General features: G+C 43.1%; 4 protein-coding genes across 4 annotated transcripts in view; 2 read left to right on the top strand and 2 right to left on the bottom strand.

Moving 5' to 3' along the window:
* ntn4 (netrin 4) overlaps positions 1–11,813 on the bottom strand; it is a 32,096-nt gene extending 20,283 nt beyond the window's left edge. The window contains exons 1-3 of the mRNA XM_080886935.1: positions 11,306–11,813; positions 9,090–9,643; positions 1,266–1,544 (exon numbers count right to left, since the gene is read on the bottom strand). Coding sequence (XP_080743061.1) covers positions 1,266–1,544; positions 9,090–9,643; positions 11,306–11,351 — 879 coding nt within the window. The 5' untranslated portion in view covers positions 11,352–11,813. The remainder of the gene's footprint in view (positions 1–1,265; positions 1,545–9,089; positions 9,644–11,305) is intronic.
* A 3,723-nt stretch (positions 11,814–15,536) lies between these two features.
* On the top strand, positions 15,537–18,573 carry snrpf (small nuclear ribonucleoprotein polypeptide F). The gene is made up of 4 exons (XM_080887948.1): positions 15,537–15,682; positions 16,297–16,422; positions 18,131–18,195; positions 18,342–18,573. The coding sequence occupies exons 1-4, from the start codon at positions 15,680–15,682 to the stop codon at positions 18,406–18,408; spliced, it is 261 nt and encodes an 86-aa protein (XP_080744074.1). The 5' UTR covers positions 15,537–15,679; the 3' UTR covers positions 18,409–18,573.
* A 129-nt stretch (positions 18,574–18,702) lies between these two features.
* Positions 18,703–24,536, top strand: amdhd1 (amidohydrolase domain containing 1). The gene is made up of 9 exons (XM_080886371.1): positions 18,703–18,882; positions 20,140–20,246; positions 20,594–20,658; positions 20,738–21,015; positions 21,086–21,311; positions 21,944–22,068; positions 22,203–22,296; positions 22,609–22,769; positions 23,194–24,536. Exons 1-9 carry the CDS (start codon positions 18,746–18,748, stop codon positions 23,297–23,299), a joined length of 1,299 nt encoding a protein of 432 aa, XP_080742497.1. The 5' UTR covers positions 18,703–18,745; the 3' UTR covers positions 23,300–24,536.
* A 142-nt stretch (positions 24,537–24,678) lies between these two features.
* Positions 24,679–27,444, bottom strand: LOC308399848 (tetraspanin-9; the record flags this gene model as incomplete). Its single annotated transcript, XM_080887260.1, has 7 exons — positions 24,679–24,750; positions 25,441–25,524; positions 26,520–26,651; positions 26,744–26,845; positions 26,944–27,018; positions 27,093–27,284; positions 27,382–27,444. The coding sequence occupies 7 exons, from the start codon at positions 27,442–27,444 to the stop codon at positions 24,679–24,681; spliced, it is 720 nt and encodes a 239-aa protein (XP_080743386.1).
* Positions 27,445–27,746: the final 302 nt, after the last annotated feature.

The following is a 27,746-nucleotide window of genomic DNA, read 5'->3' as shown; positions in this document are numbered from 1 at the left end:
AAAGAGGAAACCTTCTGTATCAGACTGGCCTAACTTTCACGTCACTGCCAATGAGAGCTTGGCTAGAATCCAGAGACCGAGTTTACAAAGGTTACAGTCTAAACCCTAAAAAGTGAGCATCAGATCAGGGATGATGCTCACTTTTTCTGATATTCTGGTTGTGCACTAACAGAAAAACAAAAAACAAAATAGGAAGTAGAGCTTGAGGTGGAAGCTCTACTTCTATTTTCAAAGATGAAGATTATTACGTGGATGAAGAAGACAATGAAAACGAATAAAATGAAGATGAAAATGAAGAAAAAGACAAAGAGTGTGAAGAAGACGAGGGTTGTGCCCTGCTAGTGTCAGATTGTTAAAGAAGAGTTCTACTTAAAGTCCTGAGACGTGTCAAGGAAGCCGTAGGTTTCTGGGGTCAATCCAAGAATCTGCCCACCAGATTTGGCTTCCTACAAACTCATCTACTTCCTTTAAATGAAATTCAAGATGAGGGGTGGCAGGTTTGATGCACCACAAAGGGTTGCAAATACAGTGTAAGTGGTTTGTTGCAGTAAGATCAAACGAACAAAATTTATCTCTTAAAATGATCCATTTAGTGAGAAGAAAATAAGTTTTTATTCGTGTACGGGCTACAGCTTTGATGTAGTACCACTGTTTATCTGTGTAAAGGCCTCTGCTCACAGGCTGCAAAGGAAACTCTCACTTTCCTGTCAGGCATGGCTGATTGCAGCAGAGCAGGCGCTCGGCTTCAAAGTCGTCCGGCTGTGTTTGTTTGTGGAGATGGCCGTGATAGGAACTTGGCTTTGAAATGCTTAAGGTTGATCTCCAGCAAAAACATTGTCAGTTCACACCTTCATCGACACACTCGCTCGCATCAACACCACCATTAAACCGCAGGTTGAACCGACATCTCCATCTCCTGCGTTTGTTATCACGCAGAGAGCGGCAGCCGGAGTCAAGAGCAGAGGAAGCAGGAGGGAATGAACGTGACCACTCCTTTAGTCTGTTTTCTTAACACGACTGCCAACATGAAGGGAAACAAAGCTTGATTTCTCGAGAGCGAGTGAAAAAACGAGCACATGGCGTGTGACTACGTGGTCAGAAGAATCAAAACAAGTGAGACTAGCAACAGAAAAAAAGATGTACGTGTGTGAAAAAAAGAGAAGGTGAATAGTGGTGTGATTAGCACTGGAATTGATAAAGATTTAAAAACAACCAAAAAACAGGCAGTAACCGGAGTTCGAGAACATTAACTTCTCTCCTCTTACCACATGGTTGGTCCGGTCTCTGATGGGCTGGTATCCCGGCATGGGGACACACTGATCGGCGTGGCCGTTACAGAAGCAGCTCCCCTTCACTATCAGGTCGTAGATGGCGAAGTGTCGGGTGGGGAGGGGTTCGTGTGCGGAGGTGAGGTCTTTGGCCTGGCAGGGACACTTCTGATGCTTCAGCAGTCTGATCCGGATGTTGGTCACCTTCAGCTGCTGCTGGCCCTTCAGCCCGTAAGGATCCACGGACTCCCACTTCGGAAGGGTTCGGTAGATCACCTGACATTTAGAAAGAGACAATCAAGGAAACAAAAAGAAAACAAAAATTAAATGAGCAAAACACCAAAAAATGGAAATTCCTCTATTTACCCACATCACTGTGATCTAATAGAACTAAAAAGTCATTTTGTAAGACATGCATCGTTGAAATTACAGCAATGATTGACACGGGTTTACCTTTTTCATGCTACATCTAACTGGATAAATGTGCTACTCATTGCCTGGGACGTCTTTCATGGAAAATGTCTTCCAACTTATTTTACAGCTTCAAAGGTATACTCTTCCTATTTTATTAACCACTACAAACACATTAGAACAGATTTTAAAATACATTTTACAGGCGTTTGTAGATTTTCAGGGTTTGATTGATTGTGAGGTGCAACTTTGTCTCCTTCCTTAAAGTCATGCATGCTCTGCTCTGCGGGTCTCATTAGGTGTATATACAGGACATGAATGTCAGTGATGATAGCCCCAGAGCATAATGCCACCACCATACTTTACAGTTGCTATAGTGTTCTTGGTTTGAAAGCCTCACCTTTACTCCTCCAAACATACTTGCAACTTGCTAAGGGGCATTTAAAAAAAAAGATACTCGTGAGGGAGTATGTGTATATTTGTATTATTTGTGCACCTAATTGTTGTTTTCAGTTCAAAGACATCACTCAAAGCTCATAATTCCCATGAAAATGTATGCCCATGACGAGTGTATATAAATGTGGTTTTCAAGCCTCTTTGGTTCTTCAGGTGTATTTAGTTACAGAAGTGGATAAATTGATATCACTTATGTCACCACATCTGTTACATTAAAGTGGTTTGTTTTGGTTTCATTCATGTACCAAACTTTGACCTTCCACCCGGCCATTATTGCTCATGTCCTCACTTGGTAATGTGGGTTCTGTGCACTGCACCCCCCCTTTTACACTCTCTCGTCCATGGACATCCTTCAAATTGAAGATCCCTTTATGGGCTGCCATCTCCATGGCTACTGCTGCCACTGGCAACCATCGCCGCTGCTGTCGTCGAGATGAAAAAGTTGCTGTTGGCCCCAACTCTCACTATGAAAGCAGCATGTGAGTTTGCAGTGTGCCGAGCTGTCACTGATATCATTGTGTGAGTGGTGTGTGTTTGTGTGCAGCTGATTGATTTTCTTTGGTTCAAGAAAAACAACCCTGCTGCTTGCTGATTGGCTGGATGACTGGCGGAGAGTGTGATGGGAGGAGCACTATTAATTTCCCTGTTGTTGGAAAAGGTCACGAGGTCACAGCATTGTGGTCCGCAATTAAGAGAACACGACAAATAGGATGAGGGGCGCTGGTCCGCGGGAGAGCACGGAGAGCAGGGTCAGACAAAGGCGGGGATGGAGATGCAGCTCCACATAACTCAGAGCTGGACAAAAGCCTGCGACACCCTAGCGACACCACGGCAACACCAGCACACACATGCACCCACATCGACATGCACATAAACATACGCTGACAACACAAATCAGCATCGCCTGGAGCTTTTACTACTGCTGCCCTGGGAAACAAATATTGACATTTATAGATATGCTGATGACACCCATGTTTATCTTAATCCATGATACACACAGAGATGAAGCCACAGTCTCCTCAGGTTTGTGTTGAGGATACATCCTAGCAAGACAAAAAGGTTTGTGTTCAAGAACCCTTTCATATCATCCTTTATTGAGTGGAATACCACGTGCCACTAGTCGACTCAAATTTGCAACCTCAAGCTCTGAACACAGCTCTGACATCTTATTACTGTTAAGTTAGCTGTTAAATTTGTTTCAGGCCCCAGTCATGCAGGCCTAGAGACTGGTTGGTTACCCTTTGGCAAGCCCCGGTTGATAGAAAAAACAAAATTGTGTTGCTCAACCGGCTTGTGGGTGTTTACTTCCAGGTTTTGGTTACTAGTTGAATTAGGGAAGTGGCTTACTTACAGTAATGTTTTTGACTTGAGTTAATTGCTCACCTGTCAACTGTCATTTGGGTTTATACTTTGCTTTATCTTTTTTGGTTTACTTACACAGCACAGGGCCACCCATCCACATACTACATGAATGACCTATGAACATAATCAACCTTTTGTTTTTTAATAAACTTGCTTTGCATATATGAGCTGATACACGTTTTGTTCATTTGAGCTCTACATAAGTACAGCTGGCAGAAATATGAGTTTTCAAATAGTCAAAAAGACCAGAATATATCGTTAAACCATGCATGTCTCACAAGATTCCTGTATCCAACATGACAGATTTGACGATAAAAAATGTATTATTGAACTTACATTCGCAGCAAACATTTTAGAAAAAAATAAAACCAAAAAACCATCAGTGTAAATATGCCTGCACTGGCTGTTTTGGTCAGGGGGGGGCAAACTGATGCATAAATAACTTGGTTAGTCTGCATTAGTCTGCATGTAGACTGAGAGTCTTTGCACTTTGCAGGATATCAACTGTTAATACACTTATGGAAGCTGAAAGCCGTGCTGAAACCTCATACCGCACTTGGGAAAGTTTTCCACCTGCCATTAAGCTATGTAACAAATTTCCGGCTCTGTGAGGCGGCAGGTTCACTGAAAACCTTTCTTCCTGTTTCAGCCTGCAAACTTAAAGTAAGCCTGCCTTTAACAGGCCTAATTCCATCAAAGCACTGTGGACTGTAATCTGGTAAACAGGCACAATGGGCATTGATGGAAGGAAAAAGACGGAGTAGGGGGGATGGGTGTCTAGCCAACAGTACCAACATCCATCAGAGCAACAGCACTTCCTTCCCAGCAGACAGAGGAGAGGGAGAGCCTCTACTGTAAGTGTTTATCTGAAAGGGCACTGATGAGTGTGTGTGCGCGTGCGCGTCGGCTGGTCTGCGTCCCTCTCTCTTCCCTAAGGAGGTCAGTCTGGACAACAAACACTCACATTCTTCCAGCCCAGCTGACCTCATAAATAAGACAAGCAGCTCTGAATACACACTCTCTCTCTCTCCCTCACTCACACACACAGACCGCCTTTTCCACACATTACAGGTGAACACGAACAGCTTTCAACACATGAGATGACATGCTTTCATGTTTGCGGGTGAAAGAAGAGAAGAAGAGAGCTGAGCATACCTGCTGCCTGTAATCGCTCCCAGCTATGACCCCCCCCTCCCCAAAATTCACCACAGCTCTCACTTATCTCATCACACAGCCTCAGACACTCACATGCAAGCAAAAACCCCCCCCAAAAAAACCAAAAAAAAAAAAACCACACACCGCAATCACACGCATGCATACAATCAAACATCACTCCGCTGATGCGTCTGCTATTCATCTTGCTTTATATTTTAGCGCAGTGGCATTTTTTCATTGACATTTCTGTTTCTGAAGGAGGGTCGGTACTCTGTGAAGCCAAAAAAGTTTCATTCTGCAGAAATAATCTAAAACAGCAGTGGAATATTAATTTCTTTTGTCAATTTAAGTGCATTAAGCGCAACCAGAGTCCAATATGACATCTAAAAAGCTCCATGAAAGACAAGCGATGGCATGTCTGTTCAGCGGTCACTGACGGTAAGTGAGTTTATGTAAAGTTGATTAAAAAGTTATTCAAGTTATTCATTTTTTTGTGATAACAGCCACAATATGCAGCTGGACCCTCCTGAAAACAACAAGTAAAGGTTCCAGTAAATGTTACAAAGCTCAAATTAAATAAAGGTGTTATTGAAGCCTTGGGAATTTGCGTATAATCGGCGACGTGGTGTGGGCAAACCTTGAGGGTTTGGTCTATTCCAAAAAGTTCCCTGTGCCCCTCAGAGAGGCTGAGATGGTTTGGACATGTGCACAGGAGGGATAATGGATCTACTGGACAAAGGACGCAAAGCGGTTGACCTCAGAGGACATTCATGGACGTAGCAAAGGAGGACATGGAGAGGGTTGGTGTGACAGAGGAGGATGTGAGGGACAGGGTGAGAGATAGATGATCCACTGTGGTGACCCCTAAAGAAGGAGGTCAGGAATAAGTCACATCTTAGTGCATCCGTAGTGAAAGAGGACAAAACAATTCCCACACAAGCAAAGTGGCTGATGTTTTTCAAGCATAAGTGAAAGTAGGACTTTTTGAAGAACCCTTCATTATAAAAAAAAGTAAAAGCCGAATTCGTGATCTTTTTCAAATCAAAACTGGAAAAGAAATCCAAATCTGAAACTCTGCACTCATAGTAAGCAACCACTGCAGACCCATTGTATGGTGAGGTCATGAATCCACTCACGCACGATGTCTCTTCTGCTTTGTTTACTTCTCTGCAGCCTGTGAGGGTGGCCACATGTATGTTACTGCCCCCTGAGGTACTGTTATCAATATATATTTTAACAGGTTTCTGACTTTTAATTGAAATAGTACCTGAGTGCAGGCCAACTATGAACATAACTGTGAGAACTTAGTATTTATGAGACAACAAGTGAGATTAGCATGGAATAAAGCTCTATATTCGTACAGTACATACATAAATAAGGCTTGTTGTCATGTCGTGACCTTGACTGTCAGTAGAGATGATGTAGAAGCAAAAACCAAAAGGTGCACAGACGGTGTGAGCAGCTGAGCAGCAGCAGCTGGTCTGTCAGTGCACTACTTAACCTCTTTCAACCCCAGGGTCATCAGTGGAGAGGTTAAAGGGCAAACAGGTCATGCTCCTAGCACAGGTTGCTCACCCAAACAAGCCGGAGAGACGCAGGAGACGGAAAACAAGCTGCTATTTTCAAACCTTCACGCACAAAAGGAGATGGAGAGGGGAAAAAAGACCTGAGAGCCTCACGGAAACACCTCAGAGTAGCAGGGAAGAGTCCACATTTCATATGAAAGCGCTGCAGGGGAGCCCGGCACAGCATCGGGTTTGGCATGTGCCTCAGCACACATCTGCAGAGCAGCTCCCAACACACACTGCTTCAATTAAACATCAATGGAGTGCAGGAAGCCCTCTCGTGCTACAGTCAAAGTACGCCTATTAAACACTCAATCATGCACTCGGGGAGCTTCCCCCCACCTGGCTTTCCCTCTGCTCGGCGTGCTGTGTGACTCTTGAATGTTGCGTGACTTACTGCAGAAAGATCTGACTTTGCTCCAACAGGAGGGGTTAAATGATGGAGAGGCTGCCCTTCAGGATTGGCTGTTAAGTAGCTCGCTTTACCTGTCACCCGTGACATCATTAGCACTTCATTCATGGAGGAAGAAAAAAGCTGCACGACGAGCAGGAAAGTCTGTCAGGCCTGCAGGTGTGCATCCGCGCTCCTTCCCACCTGCGCTAACCTGCTATCCGAGCAAGCTGGCGGTGTTTGGACTCGGAGGAAAGGTGGGAATTCGAGACCTGATACAAATCTGATCATCAAAACTGCTTCCAGAAAGAAAGCAGGCCAGTCGAAGAACAGTAACAGTGCAGCCTTTAAACTTCAAACTGTTGCTGTTATCTACCTGCAGAATTTTACTTTTTTCTGCTTCAGGCTGTGCTTTCATGAGGTTTCCCTGATTGACTATTTTCCTCTTGAGGCTGTAATCATTATGATTTCAGAAGGAAATGATCTACGCTCTAGGTCATCTTTGTACCTGCTGTGTATAAATTGGAGAGACCACCGGGTTGCTTATTTGTCAGGAACAACCAACAAAGAAAACTTTGGGTTTAAAAATGTGTTGGATTGTGTGTTTTAAGAACCAGATGAGACCACCAACAAGCCATAAAACCAAGGTCTCAGAGTTTCACAGAGACTTAGATGTCAAAATGTAAGTCGTGATGAGGACTGTTTTCAGTTCAAAGACATCACTCAAAGCTCATAATTCCCATGAAAATGTATGCCCATGACGAGTGTATATAAATGTGGTTTTCAAGCCTCTTTGGTTCTTCAGGTGTATTTAGTTACAGAAGTGGATAAATTGATATCACTTATGTCACCACATCTGTTACATTAAAGTGGTTTGTTTTGGTTTCATTCATGTACCAAACTTTGACCTTCCACCCGGCCATTATTGCTCATGTCCTCACTTGGTAATGTGGGTTCTGTGCACTGCACCCCCCCTTTTACACTCTCTCGTCCATGGACATCCTTCAAATCAGAGGGCCCGGTGGCGCCAGTGGCTGGCAGCCTCGCCTCTGTCAGTGCGCCCCAGGGTGGCTGTGGCTACAATGTAGCTGCCATCACCAGTGTGTGAATGGGTGGATGACTGGTTGTGTAAAGCGCTTTGGGGTCCTTTGGGTTCTAACCCTAGAAAAGCGCTATACAAATACAGGCCATTTACCATTTGTAAACTGACTGCGGCAGGTGTTAAAATGGAAACACACAAATGCTAAAACATGTTGCCAAATATAATAATTTTCTCTTTCATGTCCAATAAAATGTGGCGTGTAGCGACTTTCATCTGATGCACAATGTCCAGAAAAAGCAAAATCAAAATTTAATTCCAGTGAGTCCCATCTGTGCTGCTGCAATCTGAAACATTAAATTTTATCCATCACAGAGACTGTAAATCCCTCTGAGATCTGCTATGAAAATAAACCTCACACAACCTCTATTTTGACATATACTCCCAAACTGGACCCCAACCAGGTTATAGAGACACTTTAAATGATTCTGCAGTCTGCTAGAAATGTAGCTCTGTTAATGCAATACAGGTGCAGTTTATGTTTTTTCCAAAGATTTATTTACTAGAAGGCTGTGAGCAGTAGACCCAGGCTGATAAAACTAAGAAGACATGGTCAGAGAGTCATTTCAGGACTCGGTGACTGAATTAAGAAAAGCAGTTGCATGTGAAAGGCACAGAGGAACCTTGGGTGCTGGTATCGATGTTACTTTGACAAATCCCATCCACTTAAACACTGCAGCTCCAATTGCAAGACACTTCCCACCAGAAGCGAGCACATAACACAAGATACACATAATCCTCAGATCCCAATCCAATCAAGCATCTGCAGTATGCACCAGAACGAGCCCAATCAACAGCCCTGCCCCCAACGGGACTCCACTGCCAGCGCCTCAGTGCCAGACCCACAGGAAACCCCCAAAGGTCCATGCCCTGACGTTTCAGAGCCATTTTGGCAGCACCTAAGGGGATTTTTTTTCTATAAAAGCTCCTGTGTTAAGAGGAGATAAAAAAAATACCCCGTCTTTGAATACTGTGTAAGAGATATGTTTGGCTTCTCTTCTTTCCATTGCCGTTATATGCTGGGATCCTGGATCTGGAGCATAGTCAGATGACACATTCTGGGGACAGGAGCCAGTATTTTGGGGGTTTCTGGGAGAGATCCAGGCCAAAATGTCCCATTTCACGCATTTGTTTAGAAAGCTAAACTGCAGTCAGATGACAGCTGATGGTTCGGAGATTCCCATTTGTCTCTAAACTGCTTTACTGATCCCTACAGATTCTGCATGCTCATATTCAGAGATTATATGCAAATTAACCCTGCTCGTCTTCCTGCTTTGTGGGAATATGGAGCTAGAGTTGATTTGAAATAGAATAATTCTTTATTCATGTTCAGTGTGACTGATGTCATAAAAACCCCCTAAAGACTTGGAGCATCGCCTCACCTCTCCGCGGTTGCAGGGGTAGGCGCCTGAGTACTTGGACGTGCAGGTGGCGCCATCCTGGCCAATGCCTGCCTTTCCCTCTTCCAGCCTGAAGGCAGCGCTGCAGTTGGTGGCGTAGTACTGCATCATCCTCCAAGTTCTCCCGAAGTCCTGCGAGCGCTCCAGAGTCATGGCGGCAGGCCTAGGTGAGCGAAACACCAGGATGAGATGCGTGAAGTAGAACTCCGTCTCCAGGTCCAGCTGCACAGTCTCCGACTCCACCCCTCCAGCCGACTGCCACCAGGTGTTCGGGTGACGGAAGGAGGAGTCGGACATGGCCCCGGCCAGATGGGACAGGTGGGGCAGGCCGGCGTTGCATTTGGTGCACTTGGCGGGGCTGCAGGCCAGGTTGGCGTCGGGGTCGGAGTAGAAGCAGTGGAGCTCGCTGCCGTTGTTGCCACAGACGGTCTGCGTCAGCACCCTGCGACCCAAGGCAAGGTTCCCCATGCGGGGGTTGCAGGCGCGGTTCTCACAACGGGGGGCCACGCCCCCATTAAACACCACCTCAGACAGACCTGCAGGAAGAAGGTTTGCAGAGAAGGAACTTTACTATGGACTCACATGACACCATCCTCAGTCACTTTAAAGAGTTACTCCACCCAAAAAAACAAAAAAAACCCAACAACCCCAAAACAAAACACTGACCTTTACCAACACCTGGCCATGTAGGTGGGATTATTTGACTAAAATATTAAAAATAATGGTTCTCACACCATCATTAAAAGTAAAATTTCTCTCCCGAGTCCAGTTTACTCTGCAGAAAAACAATATCAGCAGTTTCTTTGGGACTATTGGCAAAAGTAAAATGAGTTAAAGAGAAGGGGAAATACTTTAAAGACCAGATTAAATCCAACCGGAATTATCTGCTTGGGTAGATATCACCCAATAAAGACATCAGTCCATCTACAAAATTGGCCCCATTAGTGTAAAAAAAAAAAAAAAAGAAGAAGCAAAGAGCCTTGGATCATCTTGAAAGAAAATTAATATTTTTCTCAATTTTTCCAGTAAAACTAAACATTTTCCTATTATACTTAGATTTAAATATTCTGTTTGTCAAAAAGACACAATCTCTCTTTGTGGCAGTTTTTGTCCATTTGTGGTCTTTTTTCTCACCACATTCTGGATGATTCGCAGCTCTTTCAGTGGTATATTTAACATCTTTGAGCCTCTTCTGTCTGTATTTCTACCTGTTTTGCATCTTTTCCCGGTTTTATTGGGTTACTTTCACTTTTCCTGGACTCTCATTCGAACAGAAACCAAACAAAAACAAAGTGTGAAACTAAAGCTGGGCTAACGCTTTGTTTTCGGTGTCAGTGGACCAAAAATCAAACCAGCCAAAGAACAGTGAACAGACACACCTCATTCAGTCTGAGAGTGAGTGGGGCAGCTGAGAAATGGGCTGTGTGTATTTGTGTGTGTGTACACAAGTCAAGTGTTTTACCTCGATCGGAAATGTTATGCAAAAAGGATAATAGAGGCATTGTGCACCTGCCTGCCACGGACCGCAGGCAGCGTGGACTCTGACACAGATAAAGTTTGGCAGCTCGGGGACGATGAGCAGCATTCAGACGCCTTCCAGACGCTCTACAACCCTAACCCTCCACCCACTCCACCCCTCCGGGCAAATAGTGTCATCCCCACTGTGGATTTATTACTTTAAAACCTGGAGCCCTCTACTGCTTCTGTCATGTGCAAGACCTCACAGATAGGCTCACATTACATTTTACAGGATGAATTATTGCATATTTGCACTTTTTATAGGTGGATTTTCTTTGTTAGGCGGTAGATCCATATGAATTATGTCACAGTGTTGATGGGGAGAGAATAAATGGATGTAAAATAACAAAAATCACAGGTTTTACAGGAAATTGAATATGCTTTAATCAGAAATAACTCAATTATTCAACTATAAATCACAATATCTGCTCTTTGAAAGGGAAACACTGAGGATGGGACACATCCTCTATTGTTCTCTTTCTTCCTGGAGGTTAATATAAAAGCTGATTATGATCATCTTTCAACATATGTGTGTTAATTATCTTAAACCTGAGCAGTGAGAGGTTAAATTGCCCCAAATTTCAAGGGAGTTCTGCATTGCTGCACTTGCCACGGAGACATTGTTGCCCCAGTGGCAACCCCCCTAATAAAATTTTTTTTTTAAAAAACATCACACTGACCTGCATCTGAAAACACAGCCAGGCTGACCACGAACAAGAAAAACATATCTCCTCTGCTGTGGGAATAGACCAAGATATGTGGGGGAGAAAAGCGAGCCAGAAAATCCGCTGGAGTTACTCAGAAATCAGGGAGCTCATCCACAGTGGCAAAGTTTAAAAAAACAAGGCAAGTGCGCAGGGTTCAGCTCCAGTGTGGACTTTCTCTTTCACTCAGCTGCGATCCAACAGGGCGATGATAACTCAGCCGTATGAAGGAACAGCATGATCCCGGACGGTGTGAGGTGTCCCGTAGAGAAAGGAGGAGGGCCGAAGAGGAGGAAGAAAAGTGAACGGGTCTGCCTGGCTCGTCTGCTGCTCCGGGACCTGCGGCGTGGTTCATCTCCCTGCGGTGATCTGCCTCTGAGGGCGCACGGAGACGCAGAGGAGGTGCGGTGACAGCGCTGTGCGCCAGCTCCGCCTCTCCCTCCGGATTTTTCTGCGACTTAAAGGAACATTCCAGTTTGTGCTCCCAGCCTCATCTTCGCACCAGCGGGGTCCCGGCACGAGGACCCGGGACCACGCGGGGGGGACTTTATGAGGAGTTCAGGGAGTCCAAACTTCCTTTAAAGGCGCATTTCCTCACTTCTTGACATGCAAATTTGGATGCTCATATTAAATATATGACTTTCAATTAATGACTAGCATCTCAAACGCACTCCAACCTAAGAAAACACCAGCAAGTAGAAAAATAAAACACAAGATGAAAAAAAAAATCGGGAAACAAAACGGAAGTGATTTAGTGATTGTGGAGAGACAAAAAACAACACCAAAACAAACAAACAAAAAAAAAAACGTGACTGACGCTGTGGAAGTTTCAAGCTAACTGTAAACGGCTAATAGCAAACATGTACAGTATAACACGAGTCATGTGATGACAAAACACGCATTACCTGCATCTGAAAACCGCAGTAAACTAGAAATATGTGGCTTCTTTTGTGTTTTATTTAGTTCATTGTTTCAGGTCAACTACCCAACAATGTATATTTTACAGTTTTAACCTCTGAAACTGTGTTTTCAATGTTCACATCTCTTTATGAAGACCTACCTCACTGCTTCCGTTGGTGGTGGTGTTGAGAGGGTATGTAGCACCCAAGTGCTGATCAAATGCACTTGATTAACCAATTGTCAACAAATCTGAAAAGTCCTTCATAACAATGGAAGACAAAACAATTATTTCAAGTTATTGCTGCTAATGGTGGTTCCACAAGCTGCTGAATCATGGAATGTACTTATTTTCTCACAGGACTGTGATGGGGCAACAACTGCCAGTAAAAAAGGATTTATATGTTCAAGAGAGCTAAAAGGAAAACAAATGGTTTTACATTTGGCAAGACTTACAAAATGACAGTGGGAAACTATTTGGGCACAGAGGGAATCAAAACTAGAAGATCAGTCCAGGATCAAATTGTAGGCACAAAAAAGGAAAGCTTTCATATGCTGTAATTTGCTTTGAAGAGTCACCATTCTGAAACAGACTTAAGAAACTTGAAATTTTACCCAGAATGCAAAGTTCTCTATAGTGAATCATCAGAAATCAGATGAAAGTGAGGTGTTGCTGTGCATCACTGGCTTCAGACTGCAGCGATGTAAGACATGATCTGATTTTGGTTTGACGCTGTGACACTTTGAAGTGAGTTTGATGATTGCCCACCACTGGTCCTGACAGGGTTTGGACCCCCTGAGGGGACCACATAGACCCTGATGATGAACGGACCACATGAGTGCTCACATCCACATTTCTGACTAATTGGCTTTGGATGCAGAAGCTGCGTGAGCTGCTGAGGCACTTCAAATTACACCCTCTGGTTGCTCTGCCGACCACGAGCCTTTGTAGACGACATCGCCAGTGTCCATAGAAAACCAGTGAAAGATCCAGTTAAATACTCATCCTGCTTTCCACATCATCGCTGCCCATAAAAAGAAGAGGGGAAAGCCCCCAGCTTCCAGCCTGCAGGAGTGGCTTCAACAGCGTGCAGGCTGCAGGGCGCCTCCCTGTGTTCAGCAGAGGTAGAACGCCGATTTCCTCTCAGGCCCATTTGGCTTAAGCTCGACTGAACCCAGCACGGCTCTGGCTTCTCTGTCTGCGGTGTAATCGGACCGTGACCTGCTTTCTAAGCACCTGACCCTTGTCCAATAAGCAGTGAGCCAAGTTAAACTATCTCACCTGTTCACTTTGTTCTGCCTGTCCTGGTTCAGTCACCGCCCGCCTGGCTCTTTGTGGAGGAGAAAACTTTGTTCTTTTCTCACGGTTTTAAACAGTTTCCAGGATTTAGCTCCATAAAGACAAGAGAGATGTTTTCATCTTCTCAGCTTTTGGGCAGAAAAGTCAATGAACAAGTCTCCAATAATGCTCTGTGGTCTTCTTAAAGCTCTTTGTGGTCACTTTACATCTATTTAGGGCAGTTTCTGTTTAAAGTCATTTTATCATCTCCATTGTTGTTTTTGGGTCAGTTTTGGAGCTCTTTGTGTTGGTTTTTCTCAGTTTGTGCTCATCTTTCACTCTTTTTGTTGTATTTCTGGATGTGTTTCAGGTTATTTTTTAATCTAGTCATGTTGTGTGTCTTTCTAGTCTGTTTTCCACCACCAGCGCCACCATCTGTGAGCCCTTTACTGAGCCCCCACTCAGTGTTCACGTTAGTCATCTTTTACTTATCATTTTACTACATTTTACTATCTTTTTGATAGTTTGTAGTCTTATACTACTTTTCCATCTCTGTGGCACGTCAAAAACTTTTATAGTCTAGTTTGAATGCCTTTATCCATCCATCCATCCTCTTCCATTTAGCCTTATGATGATCACAGGGGGCTGGAACCTATCCCAGCAACCATAGGGCAAGAGTTAGGGTACACCCTGGACAGGTCACCAGCCTGACGCAGTGTTAACACATCCCTTTTTACTAATTTTTCATGTTTTGTAGCAGTTTTGAACCTCTTTTGCTGCTTTGAAGTCATTATTTTAAATCTCTCTGCAGTAAGGATGCAAAAAGCAGAGGTAATGAAGGCAGATGAGTCTAAATACCTGAGTTAAACCAGCGAAATCAACAGACAAGTGCACAAAAGAGGTAATGAAGAGAGTCCAGGGAGGGTGGAGTGGGTGGAGACGGGTGTCAGGGGTGATTTGTGATAGAAGGATTGCAACAAGTGTGAAAGGGAAGGTTTACAAGATAGTACAGATGCTACAATGTACAGTTTGGAAATGGTGGCCAAGCTGAAAATGTTACAGTTTGCTATGGGAGTGACCAGGATGGACAAGCTTTCCTATTTTAACATATTTTGCTAGTAATTTTTGGATTTCTAGCCATTTTCATTCTCTCTCTGCCACATATTTCCTTCATGCTATAAAACACACACAAACTGACTGACGGGTCGGTTAATTACACAGAGGGCGGCTAATAGGCTAAAATGATGTAAGGACACAAGTATTTCAAATATGCAAATAAAGCTCTGCTGCAATTTCAGAGGAATTTCTGGACAATCACAGCCTCTAACAGCAGGAAGTCAGGTGTTAGTTTCATTCATCGCATCAGGTTTGAACTTGTCAGATACTTCAGAAACTGTTCAACGCTTCAGCGCAGAAAAAATGTGAGCGCGTCAGACTGTTTTTGCCTGGAGTGAAATTGCTGCTCAGACTTACAGCCGGCTGACTCGGTTATTACAGTTATTTAACTTTTCACCCCCAAAGAGGCCACAGGGTTCAACTAGTGAGCAGTTTGTGAGTGAGGGGCATGTCAAAGTGACATAAGTAGAGCAGGTGTTGCACCTACAGGATATGTCATTATCCATCTGCCTTCAGTTCAGCTGAGGGCAGGTGGAGGCACCGACAGTGATGCTTTTATTTGCTTTGAACAGTAATCAGATCACAATTTAACTTTTAAGTATATTATCATGAGGCAAAATAACTTTAGTTGTCATTTTTATGTGTGTTTGGGATCATTGTCATGTTGGAACACTGAGTTATGTTTAATTTTCAATCATTTAGTTGTTAATTTGAACTGAGTTGATTTTTTAAATTGTGCGCTGTCCCTTGCTTTGATGGTTGACCACAGTTTGTTTTTCTCATGTTTCTCATGGTCTTAAATGTTTCTGTTCTGCTCATGATAACCAATAAAATAAATAAATAAATAAATAAATAAATAAATAATACGGTTTGGGTGTGGTGAGACCTCTGACCGCTAGGTCGCGGTGTGTAAAAACACGCAGACTCCTCAGGAAGCAAAGTGCAGGACTTCCGGTCGGCGGCAAAGCGTGTGCTGCTGTTAAGTGCAACGTTATTGTGACGAAAGGATACCAAACGTATACCTTAAAACGCACAGTGCTTATTTACTTTGAGCTAAAATGGTGAGTAAAGCTCGGAAAACTTTACATTTTAGCTTCACCGGATGTTTTGGGGGATTTTTTACTCAGAAGGGCGCGGGAATAGCGACTAGCCTGTTAGCTGGTTAGCATAAGCGAGGCTAGCGTCTCATGCATAACTGTAGAGATAATGAATGAATCCTCACACGGAAAGCAGCCTCACTTTTTATGTTTATCTACGGAAACATAATTAGGCTGGTTTCAATGCTTCCTGTTTATTGGCTGTTTGTTTATTGGCGATTTTCTTCCTGCTTGAATCTGTGGAGAGTGTCGCACCAAACTTCATTCAGAAAACGTCTAATTTAACTGCCACACAAATATTTTGAAGCTAAATACTTATAATAACTTGATAATTATAAAATTCACGGTTTATTTTTTAATCGTCTTTGTCTTTGGAAAACTGCAAACTGAAAGGAAACGTGCAAGATCTCTTTTTAGAGACCTGATACCTATTATAAGATCACAGATCAGAATAAGTCACTGCATATGGTTTTGATTTGACATGTACGGGTATTACGATGCTAAATTGTAGCTGTTTGTTTCATTGGTGTCTGAATTTGATGTGTGTGTATTTATCTCTGATTGGTCTGCTTCTCCAGAGTTTACCTCTGAACCCGAAGCCCTTCCTGAACGGCCTGACAGGAAAACCAGTGATGGTGAAGCTGAAGTGGGGCATGGAATATAAGGGCTACCTCGTGTCTGTGGACGGGTACATGAATATGCAGGTGTGGATCATTTGCCTTGTTCAATTACCTAAAATTTGTTCTACGGTCAAATTATGCATTGTTTATAGACTAGGTATTACGGTAAGAGAAACTGAGACTCGATTTCAAAATAAAAGCAGTTTTCAGCTAATGTGATTTTTAACATTGACAAGCTCATTTAGTTTGGCATTAATGCAGCTGCTGTAGCATGAAAGGTGACTTGGATTTATTTTTCTAAACTTGGTGTTATTCTGTATCCAAGTAAAAACAACTGTTAGCCCAGAGTAATGTGTTACCTTTGCCTCCTCTGCTTCTTTGTCGCTGTGTTTGTAGCAGCAAACAAAGCTCTTCTCTTAGAAAGGTTGTTTTTACTGTTGCTTAATGCAACACAGAACTCCTCCAAGCTGTCAGTACACAGTTCCCCTGCATTACCCAGCAACAGAAAATTATTTTGTGGGCAGGGATAGCTCAGTAGATAGCATGGTCACCCCATGATCGGAAGGTCTGGGATTCGAATCCACTGAACGGCTACCCTGAGGTACCCTGAGCAAAGTACCTTCCCTACACACTGCTCCATGGGCGCCTGATTAGTGGCTGCCCACTGCTTCACTGAGTGAATGGGTTAAATACAGAGAAAGTAATTTCCCTGTGGGGATCAAGTATACATTATTATTATTATTATTATTATTATTATTATTATTATTATTATTATTAAAACTCGAGCAATGTGTTCATGGGGTCACACAAGAACCTGTAGTATTTTCCTGTTGAAGGATAAAATGACATCATTGCAAGGAAGCATCATTCCAGTGTTGGGCTGTACACCAGTGACCAGACAGTCACAGAAGAAGGGACCTGTGTTAACTCAACACTGTCCTCACTTGTAGTTCTAAACATACACCCTGATGAAAATACACACATATTAATATACTTAGGACAACATCAATAATCCAGCTCAGGGAAAACATCCTGATACTTGATAATTTGTGAAGTATGAACAGTTTCTACCCATTAAAAACTTCACATTTATAGAATTACACCACAGAATGGCATGCTAGGCTATGCTAAACTTAAAGTCAGAGTTTTCTGTATCACCAAAGTGGCTCTGTTTTTACCTGGTGAAATCAGGTAAAAACAGATTACATTTTTTTATTCGTTTATTTAGCGCTTGTTTTAAGTATAAATTTGTGCAACTGTGGCGACTGATCATTGCCATTGTCACTAGTCAGTGCTGAATGTACAAGTCATTAAATCTAATTAAATTATATTTTAAGTCCAATGCTGGTGATTTGGTGTCCTAAATATTTATTCAACTATCTGCCACCAGATGGAGCTGCAGCAACAAGATTTTTGTAGAAAAATGCCATAACTTTGCTAGTCTGGGCCTGATCGTATTGTTAAGGCTCTTTTTAGTTATTTTGATATACAAGCAGTAGAAATGAGCTTTCTCCGAAGGATGGCTGGCTATTAGAGGCTCACACTAGAGCCGCTACACCTCCACACTGAAAGGAGACAGTTGAGGAGGTCACCTCCTATGTGAGGTGTTCTGGGTGGACACCCAGGAAGCACCGGAGAGATTTTATCTGTCAGCTGGCCTGGGAACACCTCAGTGTTTCCCTGGATGAGCTGGAGGAGGTGGCTGGGATGAGGGAGGTCTTGGCTTCTCTGCCCCACCAATTATCTTACCTGACCTTTGAACTTTGTTTTATTTATTTATTTTTTTTTACAGCTGGCAAACACAGAAGAGTATGTGGATGGAGCGTTGGCCGGACATCTCGGTGAGGTTCTCATCAGGTATGTGAATGACACTTTGTAACGCCACAGAGAGAAATCAGTGGGAGTCTGAACAGTTTGAAGTCGTCAGACTTGACTAACTTGTGTTAATAATTAAGTGACTGGTGAAAGGAAACGCTTTCTCATGCTGTGCTCGACCTCCACAGGTGCAATAATGTTTTGTACATCAGAGGTGTAGAAGAGGAGGAAGAGGACGGCGAGATGCGAGAGTGATGCCGGGCTGATGTGTGTTTGTGCTTTCACCGTGTGAAACAAATGAACGTTTGGGGTTATTTTTCAAGCAGCTTTGAATCTTTTTTTTTCTACTGTATGTGAGACCAGTTTTATGTCGTGATACAGACACAATAAAGTGATTATTGTACCCTTTCTTAAAAAATACGTGTGTTTGTGTGTTGTCTGATTTTTTTTTTTTTTGGGGGGGTGTACAGTAAGCCCCACCCCCCTCTGTGCACTTTAAACTCTGCTGTTTCTCTCTTGGGTAAATATTTGCCTGTTTCCTGAGTTGGCTTCAACACCCTCTCTCCTAAAGTTTGACTTCAGATGAGTCAAAATGTCCAGACCTTACAGACTGCTGGTTAAAAATGCCAAACAGCTAGTTTTGATCTGCAAAAACTCTGAGAAGTACCTGACCAAATATGGGATGCAAAATTTCTGCGTGATTGAAAATGGGAGCGTTGTAATAGGAAGGTAAGTTTGTCACAAATTCTGAATTTTATAGGCACATTCTCAGATCTCTAAGCTTTATAAAGGAGATGTCAAACATCTGGGTCGGGGGTCAAAAGTGACTACTGCTTCTGGTGTGAGGATTTAAACACAGAAGAAGTCTATGCAAGGTTAGAAGCTTGTTAAAATCTCAAGATTTTTGAATTGTAAAGAAAGTGGGAATGTTTGGGTTCCAAAATCTATACATGTGCATGCTTTGTGCTCTACAAAAGCACACAAACGGACAGGAAACTGAATAAATGAGGAAAATTAGGACCTGCTGTTGAAGCTGCACTTTTCCCTTTGACACCTTTTGCTTTACACCATGTGATGGCAAAAGAAGGCTACAGGGATTATTGAGTAAAAGATTAGGTTTTGACTGTCAAATGTTTACTGTCCTGTTAAGTAAAATAAAGACAGTAGATTTTAAAGATGACTAAACTGGTGATAGGTTTTTATTGCACATGTAGCTGCACAAATGCAAAATTTTAAAGTCTCTTAAACGTTTGATTCAGAGCCTCTTCTACCATGTTCCCCTACAATTAGACAGGTTTGGTATTTTATTTATACACTACTTCTTATTGTTATTTTCTAATATATCTCTAATTCACAGACCAAGCTGCTTTAGTGACTGAAATGATGAGCATCCCCATGTAATGTTAAAGGCTTTAAAAAAAATGGTTCTATTTGTATTTATCATATCTCTACTGTCTATCACAGATGCTCTGAAATGTTCTAATGTAGCTTATTACTTTCAGTCATTTTAATGCAAAAGAGGTCATCCAAGACGCCACTGTAGATCTGTTAGCTATATTACAATGCCAAACATCAAAATATAGCAAAAAAAAAGTGAAAAACTACAATAGAATCAATGGTTCTGTTTAAAAAAACAGATCTGTTTTGGAGGTTGACAAATACATTGGGAAATGCTTGAAAATTACACAGGGCACATGAATAAATATGACAGGAGTCATAAATAACCTCTGTTGAAGGTTAAGAAGCTTTATTAGAGTCTCTCAGATTTCATCAGAAAGATGGAAAATATCTCATGTAGCTACAGAAGTGAGCAGAGCTTGTTAGGAGCTGTGCTGTGCTTTTGGGCACCAGTTTCAGGTTATTTGAAAAGTGATTTCTTAACCTGACGACCAATGATACACACTGGAGCGCCCCCTACAGGCTCTACAGACTCATGACATGTCAGAGAACAACGTCACTGGATGAATGTGTGCTTTTCCCTCACAGTGACGGGCTGATTAAAGCTGTAGGGCCTGCAGAAACCATCAGAGCTCAGTATGCAGAAGCTTTGTTTGACAAAGTGATCGATGCTGCAGGAATGTGCGTCCTGCCAGGTGAGCATTAGCTCTGTATCAGTTCTGTTGGCTTAAATATAAGCAGTCAGACGTGTGAATTGTTGAGAATTTCTTGCCTTAGTGTAATGTAAAAAAATACTTGATGTTCTAAAAAAAGACTCCCAGACATTTGTTTTGTTTGTTTTCTGTTTTCTCCCATTATCATCATCAAATTTACAGACTAAAGATGCTAAATTTAAATGATTTGTTTGATATCAAGCTTGTGAAAAATATGCAAAAAAACTAAGAAATCAGGAAGGAGCCGAAGTCCAAAGTACTTTTAATGTTTGACCTTTTACTTCTGCCTCTTCTCGCAGTGATTAACTGCTGCAAACTTCTTGTTTCAGGCTTGGTTGATGCTCACACTCATCCAGTCTGGGCTGGGGACCGGGTGCATGAATTTGCAATGAAGGTAAATTATTCTGCTTAACTTCACTTCGCTTCACTGAGCATCTGAACTGTTGATGACATGCTCGGCGCTCCATCTGCAGCTGGCAGGTGCCACCTATATGGACGTGCACCGAGCAGGTGGAGGCATCCACTTCACGGTGGAGCACACTCGAGCCGCCCCCGCCTCGGACCTCCTGGCGACCCTCCGCAGCAGGTTGATGCGGATGCAGCGAGCGGGCACCACCCTGGTGGAGTGTAAGAGCGGTTACGGCCTGGAGTTGCAGACCGAGCTGAAAATGCTGGAAGTGATCGAGGAGGCCCGGCGCTCCCTACCTATAAACATCTCTGCCACCTACTGCGGAGCTCACGCAGTGCCCAAGTAAGTATAACTATTTTTGCCTTATATTCCATATCTCCTCCTCCTCCTCCACGTCTTCCTCCTCCTTCAGAGAGAAAACAGTGGCAGAAGCTACAGAGGACATTCTGAGAGTTCAGCTGCCTCGGCTGAAGGAAAGGATGTCTGCTGGGACTCTCAGAGTCGACAACATCGACGTGTTTTGTGAGCAGGGAGTGTTTGACCTCAGCTCGAGCCGCTCCATCCTGCAGGCAGGCAAACAAATGGGCCTCAACATCAATTTCCATGGAGATGAGCTTCATCCCATGAACTCTGCTCAGGTATCTGCCGAAGCTTATGTATACACTGTAAGCTACAGCCTAAAGATGAATATTCACCTCTGAACCACATCATAACCTTCAGTTTCTGCTCACCGGATCAACAGTACTCATATTATTTTAGTTTACACCAACTCCAAAGAAAAATATCAGCTAGTTTCCACCTTTGTGATGAAAACTAGCATGCTTCATTACCATCTTTACTACCAGACCTACGCTCTTCTGCATCTGGATAGTCTCCAGATCCCCGTACAGATGGATTGAGAAAACAAATGTTCACAGAGTCATGTGAGTTTTGTGGCCTTATTAAACAGTTTCCATACACCCATATGTTTTTTTTCTAAGAACATATGGGTGTACAGAATATATGTTATTTCAGCTGCTGATAATCTTTGACTTTCAGAGTAATACAGTCTAACACATCCAAAAACATGGTCAGGAAGGCGAGGGAAATGTCACTATCGACAAAAAAAAAAGACACTAAAGGCGCATAAAATATAATTGATGATCCGGGGCCAAATGCAGATGAGCTGCACGGAGACCTTTGGATATTTATCTGAAACCTAACAGTTTAATTGTTTATTAATAATCATCTGAGGTCCTGTCTTGTTAAACAGAGTGTGCATTTATTTCAGATGGGGGCGGAGCTTGGAGCCTTAGCCATCAGTCACCTGGAGGAGGTGACAGATGCAGGAATTGCTGCCATGGCCAAAGCAAAAACTGCCGCGGTCCTCCTGCCGACTACAGCTTACATTCTGCGGTACTGTAACACACACACACACACACACACACACACACACACACACACACACACACACACACACACACACACACACACACACACACACACACTTTAACCGAGAGTTTTCGAGTAATACATTTATTGATGTTTAGGTTGCCCCAGCCTCGGGCCAGAGACATGCTGGACGCCGGAGTGATCGTGGCCCTCGGCAGCGACTTCAACCCCAATGCCTACTGCTGCTCTATGGTGAGTGCAGGATGTCTGACTCCTCCTTTGTCTCTGTCACAGCCACACGCTGTATATAAAAGATGGATGTAAGTACTGTGACATTACCCATGAAGCCTAAACATTATGTTTCCGTTTTTCCTTAAGCAAGAATGATAAGTTATTAGCTTCCACTGAGGTGCAAACTGCTGCTGTAGGCATGTAAAGTTGGACATTTTAACATGGAAGTCTGGAGGGGTTGATTCACTTCAAGAGTCTGCCTCAAGTGGCCAATAGAGGAACTGCAGGCTCCCCTCTGCTTACATCCCCCTCTGTTCTTTTTCTCTCCCTCAGCCGATAGTGATGCATCTGGCCTGTGTTAACATGAGGATGTCCATGCCAGAGGCTTTGGCCGCCGCCACCATCAACGCGGCCTACGCCCTCGGGCGCTCCCACACACATGGATCGCTGGAGGTCAACAAGCACGGAGACCTGCTGCTCCTCAACGCCACACGGTAAGCCCACCCACAGCAGAGAACACTTCAAAGACCAATTTCATGTTTTTATGGAGCTTAAAAAAGTTAAGGTAAAATTTAAAGAAACAGCTGTGTGTTTCTATTGTGGAAATAGTGCAATTATTTACTCTGTGTGTTGCACTCAGTCACTCACTGCTTGCAGTTTAGTGCTGCCTTTAACTGTAATGTTGTATTAATGCATGGTTTCATAATTTGAACCATTATTTTACCAGGTAGCTTTATTAATTGTGCAGTTTTAGTGATTCCTAATCAGAGGCAGAAACTTTGGTGTGCAGATGTTTAGATTTGGTGTTTTTCTGATACTTCTGACCTCTTCCTACATTGAAAATCTAATATTGTATCAGCTTTACATTAGAAATAAGAAATAAAAATAACAGAGGCTGTCCTCTGTGTCGTTCTGCAGGTGGGAGCACCTGATTTACCAGCTGGGAGGACATCAGGAGCTCATCCGGTATGTCATCATCAAAGGGGACGTCGTCTATGATAACAACAAAATCCTGGACTTGTAACTGTGGAACTAGATTAACAGAGTGAAGTAAAACTATCTAAAAATTTAAATGTGTGCTTAAGGAGCTAACTAAAATAAAGTTTTAGTCTCTTATGTCAGTGTGGTCACACCTGTCAGCCCAATAAGCACTGGGAGGCTTCGGTCCAGATGTTTATCTATGTTCATGTAGTGCTCTGTCCAAGCATGAAGCCATGTCATATCAAACAGCTCTCTCCTTTTATCAGTCACAGTCCCTACATTTAAAATCCTTCCACTCCTACCTCTCCTTCTCTCACTGCCTCCTAATATGCCGTCCCCCTCTCCTCTTCCTTTGTCATCAGACGATTGTGGGCGATCGTGGCTCAAGAGTTGGGAGTTCGCCTTGTACGGTAATCGGAAGATTGCCGGTTTGAGCCCGGCTTGGACAGTCTCAGTTGTTGTGTCCTTGGGCAAGACACTTCACCCATTGCCTACTGGTGGTGGTCAGAGGGCCCGGTGGCGCCAGTGTCCGGCAGCCTCGCCTCTGTCAGTGCGCCCCAGGGTGGCTGTGGCTATAATGTAGCTTGCCATCACCAGTGTGTGAATGGGTGGATGACTGGATGTGTAAAGCGCTATACAAATACAGGCCATTTACCATTTTACCATTTCAGACAACAGTAGTATTTTCGCCCTTTAGACCAACAGTGCCATCGGTCTGGGTCTGTTAACAGAGGCCTCAAACAATCTGAAATCTCATGTTAATAACCATTGTTTAGTCTTGATTTATTTTTTAAATCAAAGTCACAGAGAGCCACTGAAAGTGGGCAAAGGTTCATGACCTAGATCAGATCACTGCTGTTAGAAAAGCTGAGTCAGGAGAGAGAGAGCTTTCCCTCTCAGGTGATCAATCAGTTCACTGAATTACCTGATCTGACCTCTGTGAAGCCTGCAGAGGCATGAAACTCTCTCTGCTTTTATCAGAGGATTGCAGCAACAAAAGAAAATCTCAGTAATCATCACCTGGAACAAAAAAATCTCTTCAAACCGCATTTCTGTAGAGTGCTCTTTATCTTTATTGAACATGTTAGTACACAACGCTCGCCTTATCTAAGCATTTTTCTCACACGCGTGGCTTTCAACGACTTGATAATTCATTCCCAGTCTTTTCTGTTCTGATTTTTCTCGTGTTATTACTTTACATTAAAAAAACACAATATATTGTGATTTTTATAAAAGCTAACTATAAAAAAACAAAAAAAAACCCTAATTTAAATGCTATTCACAACAATAAATGGGTGCAGAGATGGAAAAAAGATATACGGTTGTAGTGGTACACATAAAAACTGGCTTTTTAAAAACTCTAACGATGATATATTTTATGTACCCAAAGCTCAGCTGTGTGAAACACCTCCATTAATCCCCTCAGGCTTCGTACTTCTTCCCTGCCCGGTGGATCTGCTGGTAAAGTGTCATGGAGAAAGCCATGCCGAGCAGCTGGAAACAGAAAAACACTAAAGTTAATAAAGAGCTGTGTTATGAGGCAGGATTTAGTGCTTAGCGAGTTAACTTTAGAAGGTGGTTCCCTTCTTAACCAGCATAACCAGCCCTAAACCGTTTCTGGAGTCTGATAAGAGATCTACATGATCAAATCAAGGCTTTTTGGCCGATCAGTTCCCTGGAAAATTGTATCACAATTCCTGGAAGATAATAAGATGGTCTCTAGGGTTATGGGACAGTCTGAAGTTTTTGTTTTTCCTCTCATGAGTAAGAAAATAGATCCCCAGGGGAAGTTTATTTCCTGTTGTTCTTTGAGCGTTAATATACTGAAACCGCCCTAAACTTTTGCCTCGTTTTACTCTTGTCAATACAGCCCATGAAGACTTGCTGTAATGTGCCATATTAACACTCAGCAGCAACCTGCCAACCCCAGTAGCCTTAGACAGAACCTCCAGGTAGCCTGGGGTGGTATCTCACAGCTGTTAGGGAAAGGGTCCCTAACAAAGTCTTTAAAGGCACATGGCCTTAATTGGCAGTAAAATGTCTTAAATGAATTTTCATTTAGTTTTTTGTGATTCTGTAACCCTGAGAAAGTTAAGGAAACTACATCCTGGATATGTTGAACTTGCTTCACTGCACAGACCCTGTGAGTATTTAAAGTCTGGATGTGAATAAAGTGCTGCTCACCTGTATGACCAACACACACATCGCAATAGTCCCCAGAAGGTGCTTGTTGTCGTCCAGCCACTCCTCAACCTTCTCATAACAGCCCTGAAAAGACGAAGGAAACCAGATCATCAGGAGACATCTGGTCACAAAAACGTTTTACACTGAGTTCACTCTTTTCTCCTTTTGTTCATGGTTACTAACATCTGTTGTTGTTTCTGACACATTCAAACACAACCTAATGCTTCTTTAAATTCAAATAAAACAAAAACAGTTTGGGATTAAGTTCGAGGTAAAGAAATAACAGGAAAACAGGAAAAGAACTGTAACACCAACTCATTAACTATATGAGTCGTGGTTGTGCAGCTCACTTTAAACCAGAGACCTCTTTTTAATCGTTTGAGCCAATAGGATCACAGTAACTGTGCCATGTTCATGTCACTTCAACCAATCAGAAGTTGCAAGGGCAAAACCCACGTGGGCCCAAATTTACTGCATGTGGCCTCTGTCCAGTCACGTGTCTGTAGGTGGGTCTAAAATGGAAGTTGTTGAACGTGGCTCTGATGCAGCTAGTTAGGCGTGGTAACTGCTGATAATCACGTGCTACCGGCAAAAATCGGGACAGTAAGTCAATTTCTGTCTTGGTGCATTTGCGCCGCTATGTGTTTTTGTGGTCTTCTTTTGCGGCTCATTCAGTGAATTTTGGTCAAAGTGTGGTGAAACTTGGTGTTTGGAATTGGTGATAGCTTCAGCCTTTCTTTAGCCGGTTACATGAAGTCTAAAGAATTTCTGGTGCGGTTTTGTTTGTTTAACGGACTTGTGTGCATTTACGTAACTGCTTGTTTAATCATGGTTTGTTTTCGTTGTGTTTGGTGGTTGTAGAAATGGTTTATATGAGATTTTAACTGAGATTCAGAGGTTTCTGTGGATACCACACATGTCGGGATTTATGTTTCTGACCCTGTGTTATAACCGATTAAATGTGATCTCCTCCTTTTTGCCCCCGGTATCGGGGGCGTGGGGCTTAAGTGGTTAAATTTATTGGGCCTTGTTGACAACAGAAGGAATAAAACAATCAGCAGATTGATAACTTCACCGACCCGTGTCCAGAACACATTGGAGGTGTTGCGTCCACAGTCCGGGTAAACCTGCTGGCAGCAGCGGTCAGGAACCACGTCATCATGGAACGCCGTGTGCCAGTCGCGGTGGTTCGTCACGCCGCAGCACTTCCACTAGTAAACAAGCAGGAAGGGAGGAAATGACAGTGCATCATTCACTCAACAAGCAGCTGGATTAAAGAGTTGCCTTTAATGCATCTGCTCACCTCTCCCTGTATCGTGTTCCAAGCATCCCTCAGGCCGGCGTTGTTGTCCGTGTTGTACAGCACCAGCCCTTCTTTCAGGTCCTGACGGGCATTTTCACTCACCTGTTCACACAGAACCAGAGAGGTGGATCATGGGATATGAAGGCACACTCATCTGCAGCCTGGGAGTGAGCATGATTGCTAGCGTTTTGCAGTCTTACCTTGTCGGTGTAGACAAAGAACAGGATGAGGAGGATAAGTTCAGCCAATAGGATGATCAGGAGAACGATGAAGAACTGAATAAAAGAAGAAAAGTGTCAACATAAGATGAACAAAAGTTCATTTATACTAAATACGGTAATACACTCACACTCAGCAGGAGGCACTTGTTCTCCTTGATGGCACCCAGGCAGCCCAGGAAACCCGTCACCATGACTACGGTGCCGAGGGTGATGATGAGGTTGGCAGCGGAGAGCGAGGGGAAGGAGGGAGAGAGAGTGGCGAAGCTGCCCTGAGAAACCGAGAGCCATACGCCGACACCCAGCAATCCACAGCCTCCCAGCTGAAACACACAGGAAACTCAGACACTTCCTGCTGATTCGGTGACGATAAATTGCTTTAATCTCTTACTGCCGAGTCGGTGTGTGTGGAAAAATTACCCAGAAGAGCAGGTTAAAGAGGAAGAGCATGTACTTCACACAGCAGATGCAGCCGCGAGCCATGACTGAACCAACGGGCACTGAATAAATAAATAAATAAAGATTTTTTAATGGCAGATTTATATTAACAGTCTAAAAAAAAGTTACTAAAGCTTTGAAATAAACTGATCTCAAGAATACTACCCAAATTCCCCTTTAGGGCACCACTGTTCCCACTGTGCGCTGATAAAGTTTCTTAAATTATTTTGGTCTGTGCAAAGATACAACCACCAGTATTTACTTAATTTAGGTCTAAAATGAACTTTTATTACGTAGAGCTGCACCTACATCATAGTCAGTGGCAATGTTTTGAATTTTTAAGGGAA

This window comes from Rhamphochromis sp. 'chilingali', assembly GCF_963969265.1.
Source record: "Rhamphochromis sp. 'chilingali' genome assembly, chromosome: 7".
In the NCBI taxonomy this organism is placed as follows: domain Eukaryota; kingdom Metazoa; phylum Chordata; class Actinopteri; order Cichliformes; family Cichlidae; genus Rhamphochromis; species Rhamphochromis sp. 'chilingali'.
This window is presented reverse-complemented; position numbering and strand designations above follow the sequence as displayed.

Excerpts from the sequence above, each read along its gene's own strand:
- amdhd1 (XM_080886371.1), top strand. The coding sequence starts at position 18,746 with ATGTCCAGACCTTACAGACTGCTGGTTAAAAATGCCAAACAGCTAGTT. Across the intron at positions 20,247-20,593 it reads AGGAATGTGCGTCCTGCCAG|GCTTGGTTGATGCTCACACT; the intron begins GTGAGCATTAGC and ends TTCTTGTTTCAG. Across the intron at positions 21,312-21,943 it reads ATCCCATGAACTCTGCTCAG|ATGGGGGCGGAGCTTGGAGC; the intron begins GTATCTGCCGAA and ends CATTTATTTCAG.
- snrpf (XM_080887948.1), top strand. Across the intron at positions 16,423-18,130 it reads ACGGGTACATGAATATGCAG|CTGGCAAACACAGAAGAGTA; the intron begins GTGTGGATCATT and ends TTTTTTTTACAG. Across the intron at positions 18,196-18,341 it reads CTCGGTGAGGTTCTCATCAG|GTGCAATAATGTTTTGTACA; the intron begins GTATGTGAATGA and ends CGACCTCCACAG.